Below are 26581 nucleotides of genomic sequence, written 5' to 3' on the forward strand. Positions count from 1 at the left end.
TGGTAACAGGGCTATGAATTACTTGCATGAGGACAGCGAGGCCTGGTCCTTTGCACGGTAGCTGGAGGAATGTTTACCTAAACTACTAGACAGGAATGCATCGGACGAGGAGCGGAGCAGAGCAGATAATCTTGAAGGTGAAATACAGTTTTTGGCAGGCAGATAGGCCGAGTCAGACACCGTTAGCAGCGCAGGGAGTAAGACAAAGTTCATGGTCACAGATGCAGGCTCAGACTGGAGCTTTCAGAGGCAGAAGGCAGAAAAAGGCTTAATGGCAGAATCAGGGCCTACTCGCCTGGACTGTAAAATGGGATAAATGAACCATATAAAGCCGGTGGCCTTTCATACTTAGGAATAGAATATCCGGCCCATTCATGGCGGATCTGAAAGAGGACATGCTGACGGTGGACGCACATGTGTTTGCGTCTTCATAACTGGAACTGGAGGGAACATACATGTACTTGTGATTTATACATGAAACCGTTGGGGTCCAAGATAGGGGACATAACCAACCATAAAAATCCATATTTCCACACACCTGAAAACCTCTTCAGGCTAAAGATTTTTGCCCGGATCCTTTGCTCGCGCTTCAGAGATAATAGGCCCGCCCCGGTTCCCTCGCGGATGCCTCGCGCCTGGTTTAGGGTACTTTACTTTATAGATATACCGTCAATTACCCAGAAAGGCTGTGACTGGCATCCTGGAAGGAAGTTGAGGCATTCTGAGTTGTGTCTTGGCAATTAGACGTGGAATACCCCTAAAACTAAAGAGCTTAACGCAATTATAAAATGACCCCTTGACACCAGTCTGAGGGGGGAAGCCCTCCTACGGCACTGCAGTTTCACTTAGAACAATAACAGCTGGTGGGGGCTCCACCGGGCACGAGGGCTCCCAGAAGTTGGTTCAGGCCATCCGAGACCTCTGGTTATCCTACCTAATCAGCCGTGTGTCGTGCCACACTGCCAGACGTGTTTTCATTTGAAAAATATACTCTTCTCATTGGGAGCTGGCTCTAAACCCCCCTGATCCGTGTCGCGGTATGTCGGAGCAAGAAAGGAGGAAGCCAGACACCAGCACGGCGAGGTTTCGTATTATACACTGTCTGACACATGACATTTGAGTCCGAGAACTTGGATTGTCTTGTGAAACAGGTTACAACAGCTGCTTATGTGGCAAATATTGAAGATTTGTCAGGCAAGGATCTTCCCGTTGCGGTTGCGCAGTTTCAGTTTAATAATATGAGGCAAGTGTCTGGAGTTGTAGAATGCCATTAGGTTGGATGTGAAGTAACAGCGTCTGGTCTGGCGACATTTGCGTTATTTACACTGTGAGACAACAGGTCAGGCGAGTACTTCCCATATTCCCTTTCACGTTCGTGCCCAATGGATATTCCAAATCTAAGACTTCAGCGAGATCGAACCAGAAAAGGAGAAATGTTGCAGTCAAATATGAAATATGTTACACACCTTTTAACAAGAGCTCTAACATCCGTTCAGAACAAAACAAACGCTGGCAATCCTGATAGGTCCGACGTTGGCAAGATGGTGTGTGTTTTTTAATTATTTTTTTATATTCCAAGCATGTGCGACAAAGATAAAAATAAAAATGAAAACATGCCGTATTCTAAACGTAGCTGCCGTACGCTTACAAATGCACTTACAATTAAAATGTAAATTGAAAAATAGATATCCACTCGGGTGGCCATTTTACTAGACATGGTTTTCAAATAACAACACTTTCATTTGTGCCATTGCATTTTTTAATTATTATTTTTAAGAGGAAGATAAGAATAATTCTTCACTTAACCAAGCATTTAAAATAACATATTAAGTAAAGTGAACGTTGACATAGAGGGGCATATTGACACTGAATAACAGATGTTTATTGCTACCCAACTCAAGTCCCGGCGGCACTTCAGCCCGTCTGGGAACAGTTCCAAACACTCACCTGGCAACACGAGCAGGAGCAGCAGCCAGCCAGTACCACACAGTGTACACCGCCACGAGGTGTGTGTGGCGCGGTGACGACGGACTGCCAGTGCGCACCTGCTAACGATGATGGCCAATCACTGTTCGCATAAGCCACAGTGATTGGCCATACCTTGCGTGGCACCCAATACCTGGTTTGCAGGCTGCGCGGTGTCTCTCAGCCAATCAAGAAGACGCTGCAACATTAGCAGCGCCTGAATTGGCTACAGCACCGTGGGCACAGATAGGGCTCACCCATAGGAGAGACCGGGGGCTGCTGCATGAAGCAACCCTCGGCCTCTCGGGTCCCCCACCCTCGCTCTCCTAGCCAGTAGTGGCTGACTGGCTGACAGTGCGCATGTTTGGGTTGGTCACAACCCAAACTCGAGTATGCGCATACGCGCCGCTGGCCTTCAGTGTGTGCACTGTCACTCAAACGGAGTGCTCGCCCCCGGCCCCACCCCCTTCATCGGCCGGTCCCACCCACGCTATTGTGATTGTGAAGGAAAGGAAAACTGACAGCGCTGCGTCACTGCTAGCATACGTGAGCAGCCGCGGGTCCAAGTGGCTGGTGGGGCTACGCCCCTACGCCCCAATGGACGCACCGCGGCTGTTCGTTCAGAGTAACACTGCTAATGTTCTGCTATAATACGCACACATCGAAATGCAGTGTTTTATAAGAAATTGATTATTGTTTAAATATAATTTGAATGTAGGTGTAAAGTGCATGCCTAAATTCTCAAGTCCTGTGGATATTTGTTCCCATATTTATGCCCACATTACTAAAGTAATGAGGAGGAGCAGGGATGAGGGTAGTACAGCTTCGGTGAAGATCATGAATGTACATTTAAATAAATGCCATAGAAATGGACATGGGTTGATGTGCCCTCTGTTCTCCAATGCCATTACAGGGTTGATCGTTTTCCCTACTATGTGCCTCTCAGCATAACAATGTTTGGTGTTTTGATGTTGAAGGTTGAAACTGAAGGCTCAGAATCTATAGAACGTAAACAGGCCTCATTTAAAAATGGGTTGTCAAGAACTCGTTATCTTTGCATTTAGGCTCTAGGAAGCATCTATCATTTGTTAACCTGAATTTAGCACTATTTTAATGTTTATATGCTCCTGTTTTGGCAGTGTGAGGATGACAGTGTAAGTGTGACTGAGCGAGAATGATGACTAGTCTATCCTAGTGGATAGCTTCCTTCACCTGTAAGGTTTGCATTCTTGGAAACAATAATATCTTATTGTGACCTGTTCAGTATGTTGGGCAAGCAAAGGGCGGTGAAAAGTTTCTAGCTGTAATTTGTTCAAACATTTTTCTTGTAATGGGTTCCAGGAGTCCTAAAATCAAACATTTAAATCATAAAATATAGTGGCCAATTTATGGTTAGCAATAACTGGGTTGGTAATAAGGGTGAAGCATGGGTTGGTTATTCACAGGTGGGCGGGTGTAGTGGGCGAGCTTAGCTTCCTGAGGAAGGTTGGGAGCCGGACCAGGCCAGGCCATGCGACCAACCCCCACTGCTTATTGCTAAGGCTACACCCAGAAGTGGTTGGCCACCTGCAGGTGGGTTGAATGCAGGGGGGTTAGATACTGGGAGCTGGGTAGTACAAGATCTGGCCAGATACCAGGCTTGGTGACCGACCCCGCCTCCCCTACTGCTGGCCAATATCACCTGTGTTGCACACACACTGTCACTCAGTCTTTCAATCACTTTCACTCATTTGTCTCCTCACTTTCACACCCTTTTACTCAATCTCTCACTCACTCTTCTTACACACACACTCTCCTCGTGTCCATCAGTTTCCCTCACTCATTCTAACTCACATACAAAACAAACAACAGACATTTTTAGCATATTTACAGTTAGTTCTGCAAAGAACCAATTTTTTGTTTTTTAAAGATATTTAGAGCGGCCTGATTTAGATCTTGGTGGACGGGTTACTCCATCATAAGGGTGATGGATATCCTGTCCGCCGAAATATAAATCCTATTATATCCTATGGGATTCACATATTGTCGGACAGGATATCTGTCACCGTTGTGATGGAGTAACCCGTCCACCAAGATCGTAGTTAGGCCCTTAGATTTTTTTGTAGTTTTAATTTCTTGGGGGAAGCAAAAGTTGCCCTTGTTTCACAACATTAGGGTTTGTGAAAAAAGTGAAATAAATGACGGAAAAAATATTTTTGGGAATGTCTTCTGGCATTTGTGAACTTGTTTCAGCTGAACATGCTAGTTCCACTTAGCAGAGGAGATTAACCTGCTGCACACCAAACAATGCAGTTGATAATGACTTCGTATTTCTCCGCTAGAATCTGCTCAGGCAATTGATATCTAGCATGGATGGAATACAGCATTGTTGCAGAAGATGTACTAGCCTACTTGGACTCCTTCTTCCTCTTTAGTTTCTCAGCAATGAATTGCTGTTCATGATGCTCATTAGGAGACTTGTGCATCTATGTGGGCCTGATGCTGTGTTGGTCTCTATGCTGTGTTTCTTTCAGTTGCTTCTTCCTTTGACAGAGGATGCAAGTGACATATTTTAATGTTAATTTTTTTCACCAGACGAAATGATGAAGAAATTCCAATAAAAGATTCAGACAGTGATCCAGAATTTTCAGCCTCATTAACTTCCAGTTCTTCTTCTAGCCTCGTCTATTCTGAATTTTCGTTTGCTCAGATCATCTTCTTCAGAAGCCATTAAAGAATAAAAAAAGTTTTTTATCCAAGAAAAAAAGACAACAAAGAAACTATACAGTCTAATTTGTTGCAGAGCTCTACTTTGGCAAGGAGTAGAAGGATCTGTGTATTAAAGCCGATAAATGTGAATTAGTACATTCTTTGGAACCAATAAAACCTCTGCAGTGGGCCATAAGGATTCATGGATTCTCCAAGAACCCTGGAAAATAGCCATGGGTAGGACTGGCACACCCTGGTGTCGCAATTCTGGTATTGGGAGCCACAAAACCCAGAAAGCTTGGTGCTGTCATAGACATTCCACCATGATGTTTGAAATTTGGGTTGGTTTCTGTGTCAGGAGGGGTGCAGTCTGCCAAACCAAGTATATTAAAAGAAGTCCATTAAGGGACTTAGTTTGTGTTTGTTTTTTTGGTAAAATTGACTTTCTATAAGTAAGTTGTAGTGGTTAGCTATCTCTTGCAGGAAAATAAACTAGAGCAATTCGTTTTTTTATTACGAAGGCAGACTGGCTGTTTGTTGCATATTTTACACTTATTGCAGATTCTTGGATACATTTTTCAAATACTTTGATTACAGTGGTAGTAATAGCCTTGAATGACTGTATGTGGGTATAGTTTAAGTATTGTGTATATCATGGCTTCTTCAAAGTTGATTATTATTTTTTGCTGGGGAGTAATTTTTTGTTTTAATTTTAATGTGGTTTAGTAGTTCGTACTAAGTGCTGATTTGTTTATTAGGTAGTGAGGTATATATCGGGTGTATATTAGTGTATGTATGGTGTATAGCTGAGTGAATGGCTTAGGCCACATTTTGAATGTTTCATTCATCATCGATGTCCAACGTTAGTTTAGTCTTAATAAATGATCTGCTGTAGCAAATAAAATACTGTGTCATTATTTAGGTTGCTCTGTAGTCGGAAGGGTTCATCATTATGTGTGGAGGTCAAATGTTCAGGAATTTGGATGTTTTCATATCATTTAGGGGAGCAGGAATATCGCTGGTGGCTTTCTTAGCTTTTGCTATTAAGCATTTCGAAGTGGGAATAGCTGGTAGCTGCCCTGTGATGTATTCAGGTGCTTTAGAGAGTATATCTTAGAATTGTAGTAGTTGGCTCTTAAGAACGCGTGCTTGGTCTCCTAAATCTTTAATTTTGGTGACATTTGGTGGGGGGTTGTGTTCTCTCACATGAATTACACCGTCATTTTTCATAGTCACCCTCCTATAACATGCATCAGAGTAGTATTTTCTACATTTCCAGTTAATATTCTTGGTACTTCCTTGGCTGTAAGTGTACCCAATATGTGAGAGTAAATGTTTGCCTTTCTGTGAGTGATACATCTTGCTAATTTTTTCATTCTGCCTGAAAATACTATATCAGTTAAATAAGTTGTATATTTTACTTTTGCTTTGTAAGTGTACATACAATATTACAACAATTGATTTGCATTTTATACTTGCATATCTGTTGTTGATTATAATTGCAGTTCTTTTTTTCAGTTTTCTGTTGAAAGTGTTCCAATGTTGATCAGGTGGTATATTTTCTGTTTGGGGAAAAAGTTGTGTAAGTAATGTTTTATATATTTAGTTGTATAGTTAGTTGTTTCAATTGTTTACATGTTTTTCCTGAAATACGTTACTTTCAACCATGTTAAAATAAACGTTTCACTTACTTGGGAAGGTAATTTTCGTTTGGTTTTCTCTTTGCAATCTGGACAAGTATTATTTTGCAGCTTTAGTGTTTTTGGTGTGGAGTGTTGGCTATTTCCTACTCATTTTATAATGTTTTTTTAATAAATTTCCTAACGTTATTGGTTAGTTTGCATTATTGTTGTCTTTACTGGTTAGTGTTCATTTAGTTTGAATTTTGTTTTATCAGTTATTAACTTTGTTGGTGGACAATTAGTATTTCTGTTTTAATGTGAGATATATATTTATTTTTGTATTATATTTTGGAACTATTTTTAATATTTAATTTCAATGGTGTTTTTTTATATTAAATTAATTGTAGAAATCATTTTCCTGTAAAATATTTCATTTTTTGAAATGTATTTTCATTGTTTAAGTTTTTAAAGTTTATTTCATTGTTATAAAATTAAAATATTGCAGTCAGATGAGTTTTTGATTTCTTTGTTTAAAGTAAAACAGTTATATTAGTTTGTAATACCTGGGCTTATTTTTTGCACTATAAGTGTATTTGATATTGTGTGTTTCACTATTTTTGACTTTTATATATTTATTTCTATGTAACTATATTTTTGTTTATGATATTTGTGGTTTCGATATTAGTAGAAGCAGATATTTTAATGCCAATATCGTGGTGATTGCTATTTGTTCACTTATTAAGTATAGGATGGCGATATTTTTGTAACCTATAATTTTTTCCCGATATTTTTGTGAATCTATATTGTTTTGAATTATATTATGTGACTGATCCGGATGTGGGAAATGAGGGTTGTAAGCCCAGGCAGTGTGTTGGACAAATGTACTGGCCTTAACTTGCTTACAGCCTGTCGAATACCATCAGTTTTATTAACTAACACTAACATTTTAACAAATTAACACTTTTGTGCTGCCCTAAAAATCGGGCCCTCTCTTCAAGTACTTGCATGAAACTCGAAATGCTAGGTTTGACATTTTACATTGTTTTTAGCACTTACAGCCTCCTTGCATCCATTTTTAGTGCAAAGATGCATTTCGTGCTAAAAAAAAGCAATAGTGCATGGCACTGACAACAGCTGCTCACTTTCAGTTTGTTCACATTCTTCCCGTAATGCCGCAATTAGACTTTCATCCAATGAAAGTCTCAAGTAATCATTGTACCATAAAGGCATAATCCCAGAATTTTTGCATAACAATCATACAGCAAATGCCAGAAATTACACAAGATTTCACCCGCATAAATTATCCTTTGCCAGGGCCTAATTAAGAGTAATCTAAACATGCCGAGGGTCTGCCAAATTTTGTACAAGTCTATTATACACCACCAAAAATATTAGCAAATATAATACTTTGTTACCTTCTTTACCCCGACCACCCTGATGAGGTCTGGTTGAAACCAGAGATTGCTGCACTAGGCTTAGCTCGTTAACAGCCATACAAATTCATTAACCAGCACTGAAGTTATTAGCAAATGAACACTTTTTTAACTTTGCTCCATTTAACTTTGCTACTATTTGATGGATTTGTATGAAAGCCAATATATCAAGAATAAGATAAAAATGCCATCTGCCAAATTTCATGAACATCTGTGATAAGGAACCAGAAATATCAGCAAATCAATTATTTTTTGGCCTCCTTTTAAATTTGCTCCCTTTTGAGCAGCAAGAAAACTTGACATACGGTTGGACCTAGCCTTTTTGAAGGGCTATTCCCAGTATTTTGCCTTCCTCCTGAAATTTTCCTGATCATTCTTTTAGTTGGCTTCAGGATTCTGGGCACTTTACCACTGCTATTCAGTGCTAAAGTGCATGTGCTCTCTCTTTTAAACTTGGTATGATTGGCTACCACCTGTTTGATATATTTAATTTACTAGTAAGTCCCTTGTACAGTGATATCCCATATGCCTAGAGCCTATAAATTATATTCTAGTATGGGCCTGCAGCACTGCTTGCACCAACACAGAAGTAGCCTTTCAAACCTGTCACAGGCCTGCCACTGCAGGGCCTGCGTGCACAGTTTACTGCCACAGTGGCTTGGCATTTAAAGTTATCTTGCCAAGCCTGACATGCCCCTTTTTCTACATATAGGTCACCCCCTAAGGTAGGCCCTAGGTAGCCCTATGGGCAGGGTGCTATGTAGATAAAAGGTAGGACTTGTGCCTTCATTGTGTGGCATGTCCTGGTAGTCACAAACAGCCTATTTGGTTTCTCACTGCTGGGAGGCCTGCTCCTCTCATAGTTTGCATTGGGAATTTCCTGATATGTTTTTTCAGTGGTAATTTCTGATCTGGAGGAGTAGCATTACCATAATTGGTATGTTTGGTAGAGTGGTGATAAATCCTGCTTATGACTCTTTGTGCTTTGCAGCCTGACTCCAATCCACATCTAAGCAGAGTGACAGCTACACTTTGTGCATACTTTCCAGACAGCAATCACACAGTAAGGGTTGGGTGTAACAGGGTTGTATCTGCATACTGAATGGTTTGCCTGAGCTGGGAGAGAGGACAGTGGGGCACACTTACATCTGTAAAAGCTGGGCCCTGCCCTCACATAAAGGGCGCGTTTACCCCTTAGTGAGGTCTGGTGCCAGAGCTGGGATTGAATGGGGGTGTTGTGCACTTCTAAAGTTCTTTTGAAGTTAAATCCACATCAAAGACATTTTGAGTATAAGTACAGGGGCTCAGACGCCATGATTTTAGACATTGCCTGGGATTTGTAATCAGACGCTGTTGACTCTACACACTGCACAAGAGGACTGCTGTGCTGTCTAGGATAAAATACCATTGGAACTATTTGCTTTGTTGTGCTGACCTGCCTGACTGACTTCTGGAGAGACTACTTCCTTGTTCTGGCTTGCTGTCTGCCTGCCTCTGGGTGCCCCAGTGTTCTCCAGAGGCATGCTGCTTGCCCCCTGTTCTCCGCAATCTTAGGATCACAAACAATTGCCTCAGAACACCTCTTTCATGGGACCCGATTTCCTGTGAGCCCAGCAGCAGCGTGCTCTGCAAAAGGAGCTCTGATTGATCCCTCTCCATTGCTTTAAACTACCAAGTAGTGAGCAATTCATCTTTGCGGATATCAGAGATGACGACACGGGTATTGGAGGCAAGGTGTTGAACTATCCACCAGCACATGGAAAGCGCCCCTTATTACCTACAGAGAAGCTGCGTGTGTTCTTTTGTTTTTCTACACGTACCTCCCCCTGGCGAGAAGGACTGCAGCAGTCCTGGAATAGGTGCCGGGCAGAGGTAACCGGTCCCTGACAGAATCCTTGTCGGCGAGACAGGACCCACCCCCCCCCCACGGTGAGGCCCTCTGCCGCAAGAGACGTGGAGAGCAGGGCTTGCTGGCAGAGCACCGAAGGAAAGTCTCTCCTGGTGCTGCCTACTAACATCTTTGAGCAAGGGAGAGCGGGTCCCCAAGGATGTGGGGACGGCCTCCACTTACATCATGTGCTGTGGACCAGTGACTATGCGGCCCTCTCACTGTTGGAAGTGTATCATGGTGAGTGGGGGCCCAGGAGACATCCCACACTTCCTTCATGGGCTGCCCGACCCCTTTTCAAGCACAGGAAGGCTGTGGTTTGCCTCAGCAGCTGGCCTGTACGTTCGCAGGGAGCTGCAACCATTTATTGAACACGGAGGGCAGGACCGGGAGAGGGCTCCCTGCTTGGCCCTGCAATTTATGTCCCCCCCTTCTTCTGTTGGGGCATGCCTGAAGTAGTTACAAGAACGTACCATCGGGGAACTTGTGGTAGAAGCGCAGCTACTCCTGCAGCATACGATTGCTGTATGCATTGTTCTGTCTGCCATCATGATCCGAGAGGTCAAGGAGGGCTTTGGACGTGCTCAGCTAGGGGGCATTTGTTCTTTGGTGGCAATGCAGGGTGAGCACTGGACGGCCCCCCCTCCTAGTATAAACCTGCTGCATTTTAGAGAGAACTGGCGGATATTACCATATTCTCTGTAATAGGTTTGCAGGTTTCCTGTAACCTAGGTTTGGTGCTCACAGTACCACCAAACATATAATAGAGATGCATGTGCATTGGAACTGTGTATTTATGATGCAATTATTTGGTAATCCAGGTATTACTGATATGAGATTACCATAGTTGGGGATTTATGTTCTACAATGTTGTTTGGTGATTCATGTGCTTTCTCTTCCTTACCTAACTGCTACTTTTCATACCCTGATGTTATATGTTGTTTTTGCCTTGCGTAGTCAGCATAACAACTAATATTTCAGGATTTACATTTATATGTTCAATGATGGCGTTTTCATGACATGTGCAACATATAAGAATGTATCTTATTACACTAACTGTGATGTTGTGACAAATGCTTAGTTGGTAAAATAAGTATTGGTTTATGTGGTTTTGGTCTATGTTTATTTGCAACACAGATACATATTTTTATATAATACTGTGTGGAGTCTCTATTGTGGTGTATTTATTGTGTCACTTGGGTGTGCGTGTGTGTCGCGCAAATACTTTACACATTGCATCTGGGTTAAGCCTGACTGCTCGTGCTGAGCTACCAATGGGGCAAGCAGGAGTTATCTTGAGTGTGTAACTCCCTTACCCTGACTAGATTGGTTGGTTCTGCTTAGCTTAGGTGCATACCCTAGCCAACCTGAAACCCTATATCTAACACATACCAACTGAAAAGTAAGCATACAAAAGGTCCACCAAATTTCAGATGGATATGTTTAGTTATTAGTAAATTAACATTTTTGACGTTACCCCCATAATAAATGAGCAACAATTTCAAATACTGAGATTGAACTGAACATGCTAAATGTCTTCCATAATTTGTGCAAGTTCTGCATAGGGCACTAAAGTTAGAAGCACGTATTAATGTGTGTGTATATATATATATATATATACATATATATATATATATATGTATATATATATATATATATACATATAATATATGTGGATTTATGCATTATATATGTATATTTTTATATATATACTGCATTAAAATATTTTAAAATCTTTTGCACCGTTCAACTTATCTGCATGAAACTTTCCAATAAAACGTCCATCCACCTTAAGTTCAGCATGGCAAGCTGCATGTAGGCCTATCAAGCAGGGGCCAAAAAAAGGTAGGGGAGCAATAAAATGACATTTCCTTTTTAACTCCCTTAGAATTCTCTTTTCAATACTTGAAATAGGCTGAATGAAAATATACCAAACTTGTCAGGAAAGCAGAACTTTATGCAAGAAACTGTCTTTACTGGGTTTGGTGAAATGGTTTCAGTCTGTGCATGAAGACATTAAATTATAACAACATGTGGACCATTAATCCGGGTCCATAACCAATCTCCTGCAAGCTCATAATTAAGAAAAGATTTCTCTTATTGGTTGAAGGAACTTTTTCTGCCAATGCCATTTTGTGTTCACGGATCCGAATCTGAATTTGTGGACCTAAGGCTCTCTCATTGGCTTCTGCGACTGTCACTACAGGACTAAAAATACGTTGAAAACAGCAAAAAGTGGGTAGTGAATTAGTTAACCAGTGAATGTCTTTTTTTAAATACATGTTAATATGGTATAAGTAACGGTAACTTTAACTTCAGTTTAACTTTCGTTTAACTCAGTGATTTTTTTTTTAACATATGCCACTTGCAACAGTTTCCTGCGCCCAACCAACCATGGGGAGCCATCCACTGCTGTGCACAGCCTTTGGCCTTGCACAGTGGGGATTGGCTGCAGGGACTGGCCTATGGTGAGGCCCTCCATCCAACCTTGTGTATGTGGTCAAATCCACTCTGCACATACTGTGGCCATGCGTAGCAGGGATGGGCTGCAATGCTTGACCTACGGCAAGACCCAGCTCACAACCCTCCACAGGAGGCCATTCCCATCTGAATACAGCCACATGCTTGGGACACGTGTGTTCCACCTGTGCTTTCAGTATATGTTCTATTCAATGTAATAGAAAGAAGCACAATTACATGCAGTAGTGTCTTGACCTGAAAAATGCGCATCTGAAAAATCCATTTATTTAGGGGGTCAAATTCGGAGTAATGAAACATAAATAAAAGAATGACTGGAACAAGTATCCAAAATGCCATCAATGGACTTCCGTGAGTCATCTATTATCACCACAGACAAACGGGCCATTTTCCTGGGCATTCTGGTTTGAGCTATCGGTGCGCTACTTTGCACTGTCCTGAATATTGCTGTATTCTAAAAATCTGCTTTAGTATATACATGGTATAGAGAAAACTTACATGAAATTTATGTTTCCCTAAATAGGTTACCATCCTCAGTGCCTGTGGACAAAATACCTCAAGAGCCTTACAATGTTCCTCAGGCAGACCTTATTGGTAAGTTTCCCATTTTCTTGAATATATATTGATCTGTCTTTAAATGCCCATTTTTCTTCAGCCCATTTCAATACTGTAGTTAATGTTTTGTTAGCTAATGTCAGGCGTATCCCCTAGTTCTTGAATCTAAAGCGATGAATCAGCAGTACCAAAGAGGACTTTGTGATTGTTTTCCTACAAAATTGGCCACCTGGTACTTGATGAGCGATGGAAATGTGATCTGTCCAACCTGCTTTACTCTCTGGGAAAGACAGGTTAAGCAGTCAAAGCCTTGTTCATAGCAGTTGGTATGTGGTATGAGATTAGATACAGTACAACACAGGTATCACAGTTGCAAAAAAGATAGAATGTCGAGCTATACTTGTTATTTTGTATAGTTAGAGCCGCACTTTAAAATAGTTTAAATGTATGTAGCTGCATTTTCAATGGAAACTAAAAACCATGCAATAGAAATCACATACGCCAATAAAGTAACAAAATGAACTAAATATTTGAGACTATGGAGGATCACAATTCTCCAGTCAAAATAATATTTCCTAGTATCCTTTTAGCAATTAATAACTGATCAGGATCGCTGGGAACATAATAGAAAATGCATCATATAAACAAATTCAACCCCTGGGAAAAGGAAAGAAAGAAGAATCCAGCAGAGTAAAATCAAGTGTCTTAATGTTCCTGTTTTTTTTAGCATAAAAGCTAGTTTTGAGTTTGGTTTGAAGAGTATAATATCAATTGATTATTAACTTTCCCAAAAGAGGTAGTGACACCTAGTCAAGAGCTCTACATCCAGTGGGGGCAATTCTTAGTTCTGATGTGGGACAGAGAGAGGTGCGATACTTCTGAAAAATCAGGCTCTAGTCCACATGCACAATGATTCTCTCAAGTTTAGTATCTGACAAGCAGAGTAATCCGCAGGGTGATGCACCTGCTCACATCATGGCAGTGTCTCACAAGAAAGGCTTGGCGACGCTTTTCCCAATACCCATGCACTCACGGGAGACAGAGACCAGTGGGTGTCAGAAAAGAGCAAAGTGGGGTGGACCTCATAAGTGAGCCGGCCAATGTGTGCACAGTGCAGGACTATGATTGCCAGCTAGAGTCAGAATACAGCTCCACTGCACTTCATGTTTAGTAGCCTGCAGCCCTCCTCCTCTAGTGAGGGATAGAGAGAGCTTCTTGGTGCTAAAAATCTGCATCTCTGAACTCCTTTAGCAGGCTTGGGGCTCTCAGGTGGGCAAGATAAAAAGCAAAGACCAGTAGAGATTCCACGTCATGAGGTTTAGCTTTGATGAAATTGGCAGCATGCAGTTCCTAGTTCAGGACACACTGTAGCGAAGTCTACAGAGGACTGCATCGGTCCATTGCTGGTGGGAAGTCACGATGGCCCTTGGGCAGCATCCCATTGTCAATCTCTTCAAGTGCATTCTCTTGTGCATTCTCTTTAAAAAATAAAAACTGTCATTTTAGTCAGATTTTCCATTTTTATAAAGGATGGTGGGTGAATCACGCCTTGTCCTTTTTCTGGAATGATTTTGATTTCTTGTCTAGCAGGTACGTTCTTTTGGACAGGTGCAGTATTTAGAACATGATTTCTATGAAACCTTGATTTTTTTTTTTTTATAAATATAATTATTTTTATAAGAGCCACCATCACAAAATAGTGTTCTACTTTGATCTGTCAGAAGGAGGGTAAGAATCCCTAACTTCTCTCCTCTTTTAGTTGTTTGGAGAAAAGCTGCCTTTGTAAATTGATGGGGAGTATCTAATCCGGACCCCCCCTCCCCCCCCCCCCAGATCCATGCCCTCTCCACATGATGATGAGAAGCATATGGAAAGCTATTGAAGTTTTGCTTTTAACGCTTCTGAACAATTATATCCTCCGAGAAGCAGTTCCCTAAACGTTCAAAAGTGCCAGGTGACCACTCTTTTTTTTTTTTTTTTTTTTAAAAGACAACCCTAAGGTATTAAAAAGAACTATCACCCCATCTCTCTGATTCCTTATTTAGCGAAACTGCTGGAGGCACATGTGGCTCAGCAACTCTGTGACCATTTTCAAAAGGTGTTGTTCTGGGCCACAGAACCAATTCAGTGATATTGGCTGCTATAGATGATCTCAAGCTTGATGGAGATGATGGTCAGACATCTGCAGTGGTACTGTGGGACGTATCAGTTGCCTTTGATATGGTCGCCCATGAGTTTCTTGCTGACTGTTTGGATGCAGCAGGGCTCAAGAATGCTCCTTGAGGGGCTCAAGGAGTGCCCCAAAGATCTCTCCCCTCCCCCCATCTTTGCAATGTATATGCATGACCCCCTAATTAATGAACTTGCAGCTAGGGGTTGTAGATAACATGCTTAGAGAACACCTTGAATTTGAAAAAAATCATGAGATTTATTTGGTGCTGGATGGGAAACAATCACCTCAAGTTAAGTGCAGACAAAATTACGATTTTAAACAACAGAATCGACCTTTGGCATGGATTGTATCGGCCAGTGGAGAGGGGTTACTCCCCGCAGCCTAGGCGCCAGTTAGGAGTCTGAGTGTACTATCAGAAAGTGGGCTAACAATGACATCTCAGATTGGTGCCGTTGCATCAAAATGAATATATTTCTTGAGATTGATTAGGAACGTTTATTTTCCCAATCCTGCCTATGGAGGCCTTGAAAATGATTAGTATGGCTGCGGTTATTTTCTCAGCTAGACTATGCGGGCACTCTTTCTTTAGATCGTCCAAATAATGCAATTCACATGCTCCAGATTGTCCAGAATGAAGCAGCCCGCCTCGTATTTAGACGTCCGAGGCATTCCCACATCTATCCTAAAACAATGAAGTTGGTGACCCATAAGGCAAAAAGTGCAGTTTAAAATGTATTGTATATAATGTAAAGCTCTGCGAGATTCGGCCCGAGTTTTGTAGTAAAGAGACTTACTAAATGCACTGCCTCCCGTAGATTAAGATCTTCCTTGTCCAGGTTCCAAGCTACAAGAAGCAATGCATGGGGGGTCGCAGTTTCTCAGTCTGGCCTCCTTTGTTGTTGAACTCCCTACCTGACTTCTTGAGGCGAGAAAGCAGTTATCTGAACAACAACCTGGCTGTTTAGAGAGTCTTATATGTGGTATCTGAACTTTTAGGGAGTGTGTTCCATTTGTCAAATGGCGTCTTGCTCGTGTCGTCCCCTAGGTTATTTTTGTTCCTTAAGTTTTATAGCACCATGAAACCACTGGTGAACCTGCTCTCTAGGAAGTGCTATCAACATAAAATAACAATAATGATATCTGTTACAAACACTTGTGTATTCCTTTCAAACAGGCTCTGGGGACAGAGGAGCTAGAGGGAGAAAGGAGAATATGTGGTGAGCTAAGGGACTGGCCTGCCTATAGGGTGATCAGGCAGTGCCCGATGAGCTGGTCTGACAGATTAGTGTGTGGGACGGTTTTTAAGCAGCTTCTGGGTCTGGTTTATGGCCAGGTCTGCCGGTTTTCACTGTTGATTTTTCTGATATTACCACAAATATTGCTTGCAGTAAACGCAAATGCATTAACTTTGTCACGCCGTGCGAATTACCCATAGAGTTTGTCTTCACAGGTTCAAAACTGGCTTGATTTGCAAATGTAGGCCACTTTGTTTGGGCTATCTGGTTCACTTTTCAGGACCACTTTTATTTTAGTCCTGGGCCGATTTCTTTTGTCCCAGTAAGACCCTGGGTGCGCTGTCTCTGGTTTTTCTCTGTGGGCAGAAGCCATACTCCATTTTACATTCATCATTCATGCATGAAAATTTCCAAAGTTCTTTAACCCTAACAACCGATACATCGAAGGTAATTGGGATCAGTGTTCCATTGGCACTTGTTCAGATTGTTACAGATATTATTGTCTAATAATCTAGCTAAAGTGAGCATTTCCGTTCATGAAAAAATGAATTTAAGCAATGCCCTGTTTAACAGTGCTCAAGGCTTAATTTACACAGAGTGGCCAGTTGGGTACCACTCCAAGGGTAATCTACTGCACCTAAAAACTATACAAATGCTGCTGCCACCAGGGCCTTTATAAAATGGTTAAATGAAGTATTCCAGTCAGGCTGCAACAAGGGGAAAATAATGTATGGTCTCATATGTCCTAGGGTACATTAAGGGAGGTTGCAATTGAGCACCTGTTTGGCAGCTTGGGAGTGCTTTGGGCTTATGGACCCATCAAATTGGCCTTAAAAGAAAGAATGCAAGAGAACTTTGGAGATGAAGGAAAAATTGAGGAAATAGGGCAGCTGTATAGTCAGCCCTTGCACTAAACAAAGAAATATCTGGACCTCCTGACAAAGAGATCTTACCCGCTCCACTGAATTAAGGTATCTTCTTCAGCAGGAATCTTCACTATGGCACAGTGGCCTGTGAGATGTAGCAGCCACAGGAGCTGCCATTTGAGATCAGGAGTAACCATGGAAGAGTTTCAGAAACCACTACAGGTTCTGCTTATTTATTCCTGAGGCTTGGTATTCCCACGGAGGCTCTGGGCTAGGGGTCATCAGTGTCAGATAGAGGAGAGAGACTGAAATATCTCTAGTAATGCCAAAGCATTCCTGAGTTCTGCCTGAGGAGAAAAGGTGGACATCCAGGTATTTATCTTAGCCCAATAATGATGAAAGATAGCCCGGTGGCCTGGTCAGGAGGCAGGCCTAACACCTGGACACTCATTAAATCAGTGATTCTGATCCTACAATATAAACCTGTTGTTATCAGAGTGTGAACACCTTAAAGCTGTGGGTAGTTATCGTTTTATACAACTGGTCTATGTAGCCTTTTTTTAAACCAGCTTATAATCAACTAGAAAGCAATTATATTCCAGATAGGTTCTTAAAGATGCATATAAAGAAAAAGGCACCTTCCTCCCAATACTTCTCCCCATCCAGCACACCAGTGTGTGTCAATAGACAAATCAAATGCCACTGAAATTTATAAATAGATTTCAAGAAAGCAGGTGAATGAATCAGAGGGATCACAGGGGCAACTGCAATGTTAACAAAGGCACATTGCCCGTGTACTTATAATGCATTCAAAGCCCAGCTACAAGAGGTGTTACAGATGTATGTGCAGAGCTTCACAGAAACCCCAAGCGGCCAGAAAGTAGCTTCCTTTTCAGGTAAGTGGTAAGCTAAGACCTTTTGATTTTTATGGTATTGATTGACTCAGCCAAGGGGAGCCTGAAACCTGATGAACGTCATTAAATCTAACTAATGGCATCGAATAGAAGCCTGTTCCACAAAGCGTTTTTTTTTTTTTTACAACAAACTTTATTGGCATTTTAAGGACACCGGGGAACTCGCCCCTATACATGGTACCAATACGGGTAGAAGAATAATGAGAATTGGCATCCCTGTTCAACCCCCCCCCTGGTCTGCAGAACATCAGACCCACAAACCCTCCCCCCCCTCCCGCACAGCACACCAACCCACAGTCCAACATGGATATGCAACATTTCCCATCAATGATTGTTCCATATTCTGGTTACCCTCCCGCAGCTCATAGGTCATGGGGCCTCGGAGCCACAAAGCGTTTTTGTAAAGAAATGTCAGATCAATCATGGAAAAAACCTGAAAAACTGCATTTAAAACTGACAGGTGAATCATAAAGTTAGTATTGTATGCTGAGACATCACAAATGTGTGCACGAATTATGCTCAACCTGTGGATTTTCGTCATTCTTTCCTGACACCAAGAATGATAGCTGTGTGCATGACTGACCAGAATACCACAGTACTAAACCGGTCAAACCCATTTCCCAACATAAATGAACTTCCAAACATGCATAGATGTGGTTGGTGCAGGGAGTGTGGCAAAGTCCACCAGTATCACTAAGTTGCTAACTGTTACCCACATTATACAGAGACTTGACTGACAAAGAGTTAGGCAAGGCAGGTGTATGCAGGAAATGCCTTTGAATAGCCCACATTCATATACGTAATTTTGGAAACTCGTGGAAAGCGTATGCATATGCCTTAGAGGCTGTGATTCGTTCAAAATGCTATTAATCTCAGCATACCTGCTTATATGAATTGTTAGCATTTCTTCTTGAAGGGGCCCTTCATGTCAACCTTTTATAGTTATCTTTCTCTGCATTCTTTCATTGCAGGTCCCCCCAATGGTAAATACTGCTGCCCTCAGCTCTTCATCAACCACCGATGCTTTTCAGGCCCCTATCTCAACAAAGGCCGAATCGCAGAGCTCCCGCAGACAGTGGGTCCTGGCAAGTGTGTGCTGGTGTTAAAAGAGGTAAGATTTGCTTTTAACTCGTTGTTAATTAAGATAGGGATCTTCTCAAATCAATGTGCCATTTATGAACACTTCTTTCTAACTACCTGAATAGTGTTTGAAACCCAGTGTTACACCCCAGTGCACATGTTGAGATCTTGCTCCGAGTATCACTTTTTTCCACTTTTTTTGTCTGTCGCATGCAGGTGATACATATTCATAAATTATATATAAGCTTTCTCCAAAACATTTAAGTACCTCAGTATAGGCTGATTTGAAGAATGAAATAAAGCTCTAATTGTGTGATTCTTATTTTCTAACATGATTGGGTGGGTTTACTTTTGAAAGGCCTAATTTTACTGGTGAAATATCATCTGTTAAGTACCTTACTCGTTTGCTCTTCACAATGGGCATTTTGGATAATTTTGTCATGGCTGTTGCACTACAGGCATTCTAGTGATGCAGGCAGCGTTACAGGTGGATTCTCCCTCAAGCTGATTGGCACTGGAAAGTCACTTCAAACAGTAATAAAGTGAAAACACAATACAAGAGAAATGCCACACCAATTTAGACAAATAGAATACGTTTTATTAAAGACATTCCAAAATGACAAAAATCCAATCAGTAGAACCGAAGATATGTAATCTTTATTTAAACATTTAAGTGAAAATAGCGCTAAAAAGCACAAAGCGCCAACTGTGGTTATCTGGTTGCACCAGACCAGTACAAAGTCACAAGTTCAGGCCAACGGTGATGGAGCATGGGACGACTACCTGGTCCCACCCAGGCCAGCTGAACAAAGTACCTTAAATCCTGGTTGCAAAGAGATACAGAGTCCCTCTTTAAGGACGTGTCACACAACAGAGGCGATGCAAGGTCTGGGGGTGAGGATATGTGCCACGCACCAGCGGTTCCGGTGAGATGCAAAGTATGAGGCAAAATCCTTGTGTTGAGATGCATCACGCAACAGTGGTTCCGATGAGATGCATTGGGCGAGGCAATGTCCATGTGTGGCGATGCAGAGGCTCCAATGGTTTGCGATGAGCGATGTAAACTCCTTGTGCCAAGTAAGTCAGCACAGCAGAGGTGATGCGTCTGTTCCGAGGGTGATGCGTCGAGCAGCAAAAGCGATGTACCAGTTTTGCGGGAAATGCGCCATGGATGAGATGCTTTAGTTCTGCGGGATACACAGATGGACTGGCAGGGCACCTTCAGGGCCCCTTTCAAGGGTCCAGGACTGGGGTGGCACTAAGTGGGAAGACAGGTCTCACAGATGGCAGAGCCCAGCTTCCAGTTTCAAGGTTGTTGGAATCCTATTATGTCCTTGAGGCTTCGGATCAGGGGGCCAGCCAACTACTTCTTGAAGTTACTCTGGGGTCCTGTGTTCAGAGATGCAGGTCCATTCCTTCTCACCCCGGCAAGAGGACAGCAGGGCAGCAGTCCAGAAGTGGCAGGCCTCTCACAGCACAGCAATCCTTCTTCCTGGCAGAGTCCATAGGGCCAGATGTGTACTGAAGAGTTGGAGTCTGAGGTCCAATATGTATACCTGGTACACATTTTAAAGTCGAGGAAGCTTCTAGAAGTTTTCACCCCCATGAGGTGTCAGGCACCCCCCTTCCTCTCAGTACTGGTCCCAGTTTGTCTGGGGCCACAAAAGACCAGTGTCAAACTACTTGTGAGAGAGCTCATGCAGAACCTTTGTGATGTGCAAGTGTGGTAGGCGACAACAACTCCTCCTTGTTAACTCAAAGTGGCCTATCCTACCAACACCATCTTTCTTTTGTCACACTGTCAGGGAGCATACATAAAGACCAATTGCCAGCTACACTGAGGCATGAGACCCAGGAACAGGCTGCAAGAACCAAATAGCTAGGACAAAAAAATGCCTACTTTCAAAGAGTGGCATTTTCAGAATGTGACTAAAATCTGACTTTACCATTAAAGATGGCTTTTAAGTATAATTATTTAGACACCAAACTCTACATGTATACCTGCTTCCAATTGGAAGTCACATCTTATTAAATGTAATAAGGTAATTCCAATGTTATCCTATGGGAGAGGTAGGCCTTACAGTAGTGAAGAACGAATTGTAAAGTATTTTATAACCAGGAAATGTAAACCTTAAAAGCACATGTCTAATTCTCCGCTCACCCATAGAGGGAATGCCACACTAACCAAATGCTTGTCCCAGTCAATTGGGCATGACCAGGTTGGCTCTATGCTCCAAGCTGACTACCAGGCAGGGTGGACTACTCTTGGATGGTCGAACCAGCACTGTATTCTGATTAAATTGGCATACATGGTCTATTAGAAAAGGAATGCTTGGACACCCACGCCTGTTGTTCCAAGCAAGCCCTGGCTCCTGCTGGTCGTGGTGGGTGTCGTATCACTAATGGACAGGTAGCACCAATCAGTCTGCCTTGTTGCCAGGTATGTTGCTGCCCAGTCCTGTGTAGCCTGGCAAGGGTTTGAAGATTCAGGCAGGATTGACTTCTCTGACAGGACGCTGTCAGTGCTCCACCAGGCCCAGTTCTTGGTCGTTGAGGCATGGCTGGGCTCTGTTCATCAGTCTATTATGTCACAAAGTGCCCATGATGGGTTTCCATAGGACCAGGGAGATTTCACCCCCTCTGTCAGGCTAAAAAGATAAACAATGTTCCAATACAAGCTCCAGCAGGCCTTAAGTGCATGCCACTGGGACTGGACTCCACTCGCTGGCCTTTGGTATCACAACCTTGTCAGAACAAGGTCCTGCAGGCCTGGGGAGGACTTCCCAGCAGGGTGGATAGCTCTCAGAGGTCCTGGTCACAGCTTCAATAGCCTGGGGTTTGTTTTCGCTGGGCATGTGACCCATTTGCTGTCATGTGGTGTCACAAAGGGCCAAAGACAAGGTTCCAAATGTCCATGGAGAGCTGCCCTGCTTTGGACGGATGGAAATCTGTGACTGGTAGAGCTCCAGCAGGCCTGGGGTGCATTATCCTTGGCCTTCATTGACCAGCCTGTGGTGGGAGTTATGAATGCACCGGTTGAGCTTCCCGCTTCAGTGGTGTGAAAAGATCTGATGGGTGCCAGTTAAAGGGTCAACAGGTCCAAGGTACATCCCAAGGCATGGGCTTCATTCACCAGAATATGAGATCACAAAGATAGGGCTCTAAAGGCCCAGGGAGGGTTCCCCTGCTTTTCTGGGGTCAAAAGATCCAACCAAGCTCCAGCCAATGCTGTAGGGGGGCCCCCATGACAAGGCGGGGCTACAGCCTCAGCCCAAAGTATGGCCACTGACCTGCAGTTTTCCCCAGTGCAGGGCTAGTCCATTAACCAAGGGTAAACACTATCTCCCTTCAGTGCAACCAGATGGCCACTAGTCGCACATGCCATAGGGATGGATGGGATGCTCAAATGGCCAGGTTACACTGACAGTGCAGAGGAGGACTCTTTTGAAGTTTGTAGCCCAACCAGGGCTCCAGGAGTTCAGATATATTTAACCAAACGCCTGTCTGTGTCACCCAAGATACACTGATTACAAGATGGCTAGTTACCATCCTCAGAATTGGAAGGAAGAAAGTTTCCATGAATTATCAAACCATAATAATCATTATAGTAATCCACAAAAGAAATGAAGATATAGAGGCATAGAACCTAATATAGAAACATAATGGGCAGATATACCACAGCAACAAATAAGGATCCATCTGTAACATTGACATTGTATCCACCTTTACCAGATTCCTGCTGGGGAAGAAATCTCATCCTAGTTTTTTGTTTAGCTTTCTGGTGCTTCTTTCACCCGAACCCTAGACCTATTTTTTGTGTTGCCATTTTATAGGCATTAAGTACTTGATAAGTTTCTCAACCTTCCGAGGTATATGCTGCCAAAATAATTTTAGGTAGTTCATGTTTACTATCTTATGTGAGAACAGCTGTCCCTTGAATTTTACTGAGAACTCCAGAAGAGAGTTTCAAAGTTACCAATTGACTCCTATCCGGACTAAAATTTGAGTGGCTCTGTCTACATTCTGTATTTGCTTTAATAACTCTGGTCACACTGCTAAAGATAGTGTACCTTGCTTAGTAGAATTAATACTCATAGATAGAGTTCTCCATGTAGAAGAATCCTCTACAGGTGGTATTGTACTAAGAGGAACACACATAGTCAATATTCTATGGTTTTCTTGGGTTGCAGTGTGAGGTTAGCCTGCTTCCAATTGATCAGTTTTGCAAGCAGCCCAAAACATGGATATTTTCTCCCTTTGTAGGCTGTTTACCCATAATCATTTTATTAGCCTGTGGATTAATTGTCTGCAAAGAAGCATGTTCCCGTCCAATAGCAGGGACTAATATGCCGGTCCCTGTAGCACATATTGTCAAAAATGTATATATACAGTCACTAATTCAGTTAATGAGTGTCTCAATTCTGGTGCATTCAAATGTGTTTAATCCAGATTAGTATAACCAACTAATACATGCCAGATAGCTCCTGGAAGTCATAAGGGATCCATTATAAAATTGCCCACAAGTGATAAATGTCCTTCAAACCTTGCTTGATGTTTTTGATCCCCCATAGGAATCTCTAGTCTTTGATGTTTCAAGGTTTTGAGGAATAGTGACATCTTTGTAGGTTTGAAAATAGCTAGTGATTAGATCTACAGGATCAAACTAAACCAATAAGTAAAATAATTATGTTAAGAGTTGTGATGTGATTGCTGTAACTATTAGAATTACTTCATCCCCACCTCATGAAAACCTCACCTGTTACGTTACCCTGTCAGTGGACCCCTAAAGTTTACCCTTATCACAACAGTTGCAGCCGCTATTTTAAGAGATATTCTGAATTAGAGTGAAAAATATGATTGAATGGGGAAAACCTTTTGCTTTAAAAAAAAAAAAAAGTTTATTGGTTTTCAGCATATTTAACAAAGAAGAAACTTTCCCCAGTGCATGGTCACTCGTTGTTTTGTTAATATTAGCGCGGCTGCCACAAACCTGCGTCCTAAAGTTTGAACCTTTGTGACCAGGCCCAACATGCATATCTGAGGGGTGTAGTCCTCTGAGTCCGACGTCATAGATTTCAGGTCTCGCACCACATGTACCCAAAACTGCCTGACCGGGGTACATTTCCAGGCAAGGTGCATAAAGTCTGCCTCTGGTGTCCCACATCTCATGAATCGTGATCCCTCCGCAACCATACCTGAATAATCTAGCAGGGGTATAGTACATTTGCTGCAACTATTTGATGAGGATTATTCATAAAATACAGTTAGATGTGAGCATCCCTGTCAGTGTACACCAAAGTCCCTAATGTTTTAGTGTTAATGGAGCATCCAGCGAATCATTCCAGCTGTCTAGTGCAGGATTTGGCTCCGCCTCGTATACCTACAGATGGGGAAAAAGTAGTTAGTGTATGTCAGTAACGCTGTCCGGCGTGTGTGCATTTAGATACTCCCGTTGTCATCTTCATGAGCAGGGTGTTCCCATTTGTATTTGGATAATTTGATGGTGAATTCCAACACTGACTTGGGCATCGTAAAAATTCTCATTTTGCCCCGATGGTCTATGCGCAGTAGTGCGTATGGGATGTCCGCTTGTTGCAGCTTTTTTTGACTGGTTTGACTGGCTAAAATTATTTACGGTCAGCTTGCGCATTGCTGTGAAGTCCAGGAAAAATGCCACAGTATTTCCTTGATAGTTAATGTCTTTTTCCCGTACCAGTCTAAGCACTGTATCGTGGTCGCAATAATTTAGGAGTTTGGCGATGACCAGCCTTGGTGTGGCCCTGGGGGCAGTCTTGCTGCCAGGGACCGATTGGCCTGCTCTACCAATAGCAACTTGAAGAGGTGTTCAGAGTTGAAGATGTCTGTAAGAATGCTTTCTCCACAGAAATCCATTATGCCAGTACTCATGGACTCCTGTTATTGGCAAGTTGTTGCGGCAGGAGCATGCCTCTAAATCTGTTTTTTGCTTGCATGACTTGTGGTGATGTGTTGCTCCACCTCTGTCAATCTTGTCGCTTTTCTGTGCCTCAAAGGTGAGTCTCAGTTGATACTTGTCTGTTTTCCGCACTTGGCCTGTTAGATGTGGCGTTGACTCAATGGTAGGGGTCACCAGCGTGCTCAGCACCCTGGAGATTAGTTTGCAAAATCAGTTTGATATCCCTGCGGGTGCAGGTCACCTGTTCTTTGTGCTTTTTTTAAAAAAATTAGAAGTCGGGGATCGAGGTTCTCAGCAGCACATGTGTGTTATCAAAGCCCAACTACAGTTCAGGTCTTCAAAATTGTTCATGAAAGAGTGCCCTATGCAGCTGCCACCCTTCAGATTCATTACACAGCAGGCACTAGTGCAGAATTGATATGCGCTAGGCCAGCGGGGCCCCCCAGGGTTGATTCCCTCAGTTGAGCTATGCTGGCCACTCCCCCCTGGATGTCTCAGCCCGGTGCAGTCCCCAATACGTAGTCACCGGAAGGAGATAGGCTGTGGCTGTCACAAGTAGGTCAACGACCTATGGGCTCACCCGGGGTTGGTTATTTAGGCCTTGGACCTTTATTTGGTCTTCACCAGGAAGCCACGTGCGGACGATCACCTCTCATGGCTGTTTCTGCTTTCTCGGCCGGCAGGATTGCTGGCAGTCAGCCACCACCTCCCGTGTGGTGGGCCTACTCCCCACTCGCTGCGCGCACTCACTGGTCTACCAAGCAGCGCAGGGGTAGTGGACCCGCCTAACTGTACTCACCACTCACCAGACCTGTCTGATTCCTGGGCCTCGCCTACCTCACTTTCCGCAGCTATATTTCGGCAAGCAGGCAGGCACGGCAGTGGCTCTCCAGGAGCCTCCTGCTCACCCCCACCAGAGTACACCACCACAGGATGCCTGCAATCCTTGCACCAATGCATTGTCAGCATCTGCTGGTAGGTCCTTCACACATAAGACCACTGGGCGCGCAGGCAGCTGTTGCATCGCTCAGCAGCGGACTCGCCAACAATGCTTCCTCTGCCATTCACGCGCGGCCTTGCCATCCTGCACTTCCAGCAGGGGCCTTTAATTGATGTTTTGTTAAAGAGCAGTGCTTGTTACAGTTCAATGGAGGTTGGTCAGGTGCTCCGCTGGAGCACGCCCGCCAGTTTCTCATTCTCACGGGGTCTAGGTGTATGTCTCTCCCTGTAGGACGCCCCCCATCTTGTTTGTTCCATCCCAGCGCTCGTTTCTTCTGTTGTGTAGGTTTTGCTATCAAAACTTGGGCGCACACTTCACCACACCAACTGTTCTATTTTGTACTTCTTCAAATCACCAAAGTAAAGATGACGTATGTCTGAATAGTATCGACACATAGAAATGCTTGATCTCAATTATACTTACGGCCCCATTCTTGTGCACCTGTGACAAGGAATATTATTAGTGTAATAAATTCCTTACCAAATCTTTTCAATGTATGTTGCTTCCTACTACCAGCAAGAGAGGAAAAAAGATTCGAATCAGAGAGGAAATCACCAAAGCTACATTTTGCGCTGTTTTTTTTCAGTGCTCTATCATAGCAAAGGACAGTATTCACCAAGCTAAGGTGGTCAACCTTGAACAGAGAGCAGTATCCGAGGCCCCAAGATTGATATTAAGTCACTGGCAGAGGCTCTCAGTCTGCTTGTAATGATTGGAAGAATACTGCTCCTGAAGCAGACAGGGAGCAT

The 26581-nt window shown here is 43.0% G+C and overlaps 1 protein-coding gene across 3 annotated transcripts in view; it reads left to right on the plus strand.

The window, feature by feature from the left end:
* SFMBT2 (Scm like with four mbt domains 2) overlaps nt 1-26581 on the plus strand; it is an 819725-nt gene that overhangs the window by 667855 nt on the left and 125289 nt on the right. For all 3 annotated transcript variants that reach the window (XM_085653540.1, XM_085653542.1, XM_085653541.1), the window contains 2 exons: nt 12598-12668; nt 18789-18928. In XM_085653540.1, the coding sequence (XP_085509666.1) occupies nt 12598-12668; nt 18789-18928 (211 nt within the window). The remainder of the gene's footprint in view (nt 1-12597; nt 12669-18788; nt 18929-26581) is intronic.

Source organism: Triturus cristatus, chromosome 4_1 (assembly GCF_964204655.1).
Source record: "Triturus cristatus chromosome 4_1, aTriCri1.1, whole genome shotgun sequence".
NCBI classification, from domain to species: Eukaryota; Metazoa; Chordata; class Amphibia; order Caudata; family Salamandridae; genus Triturus; species Triturus cristatus.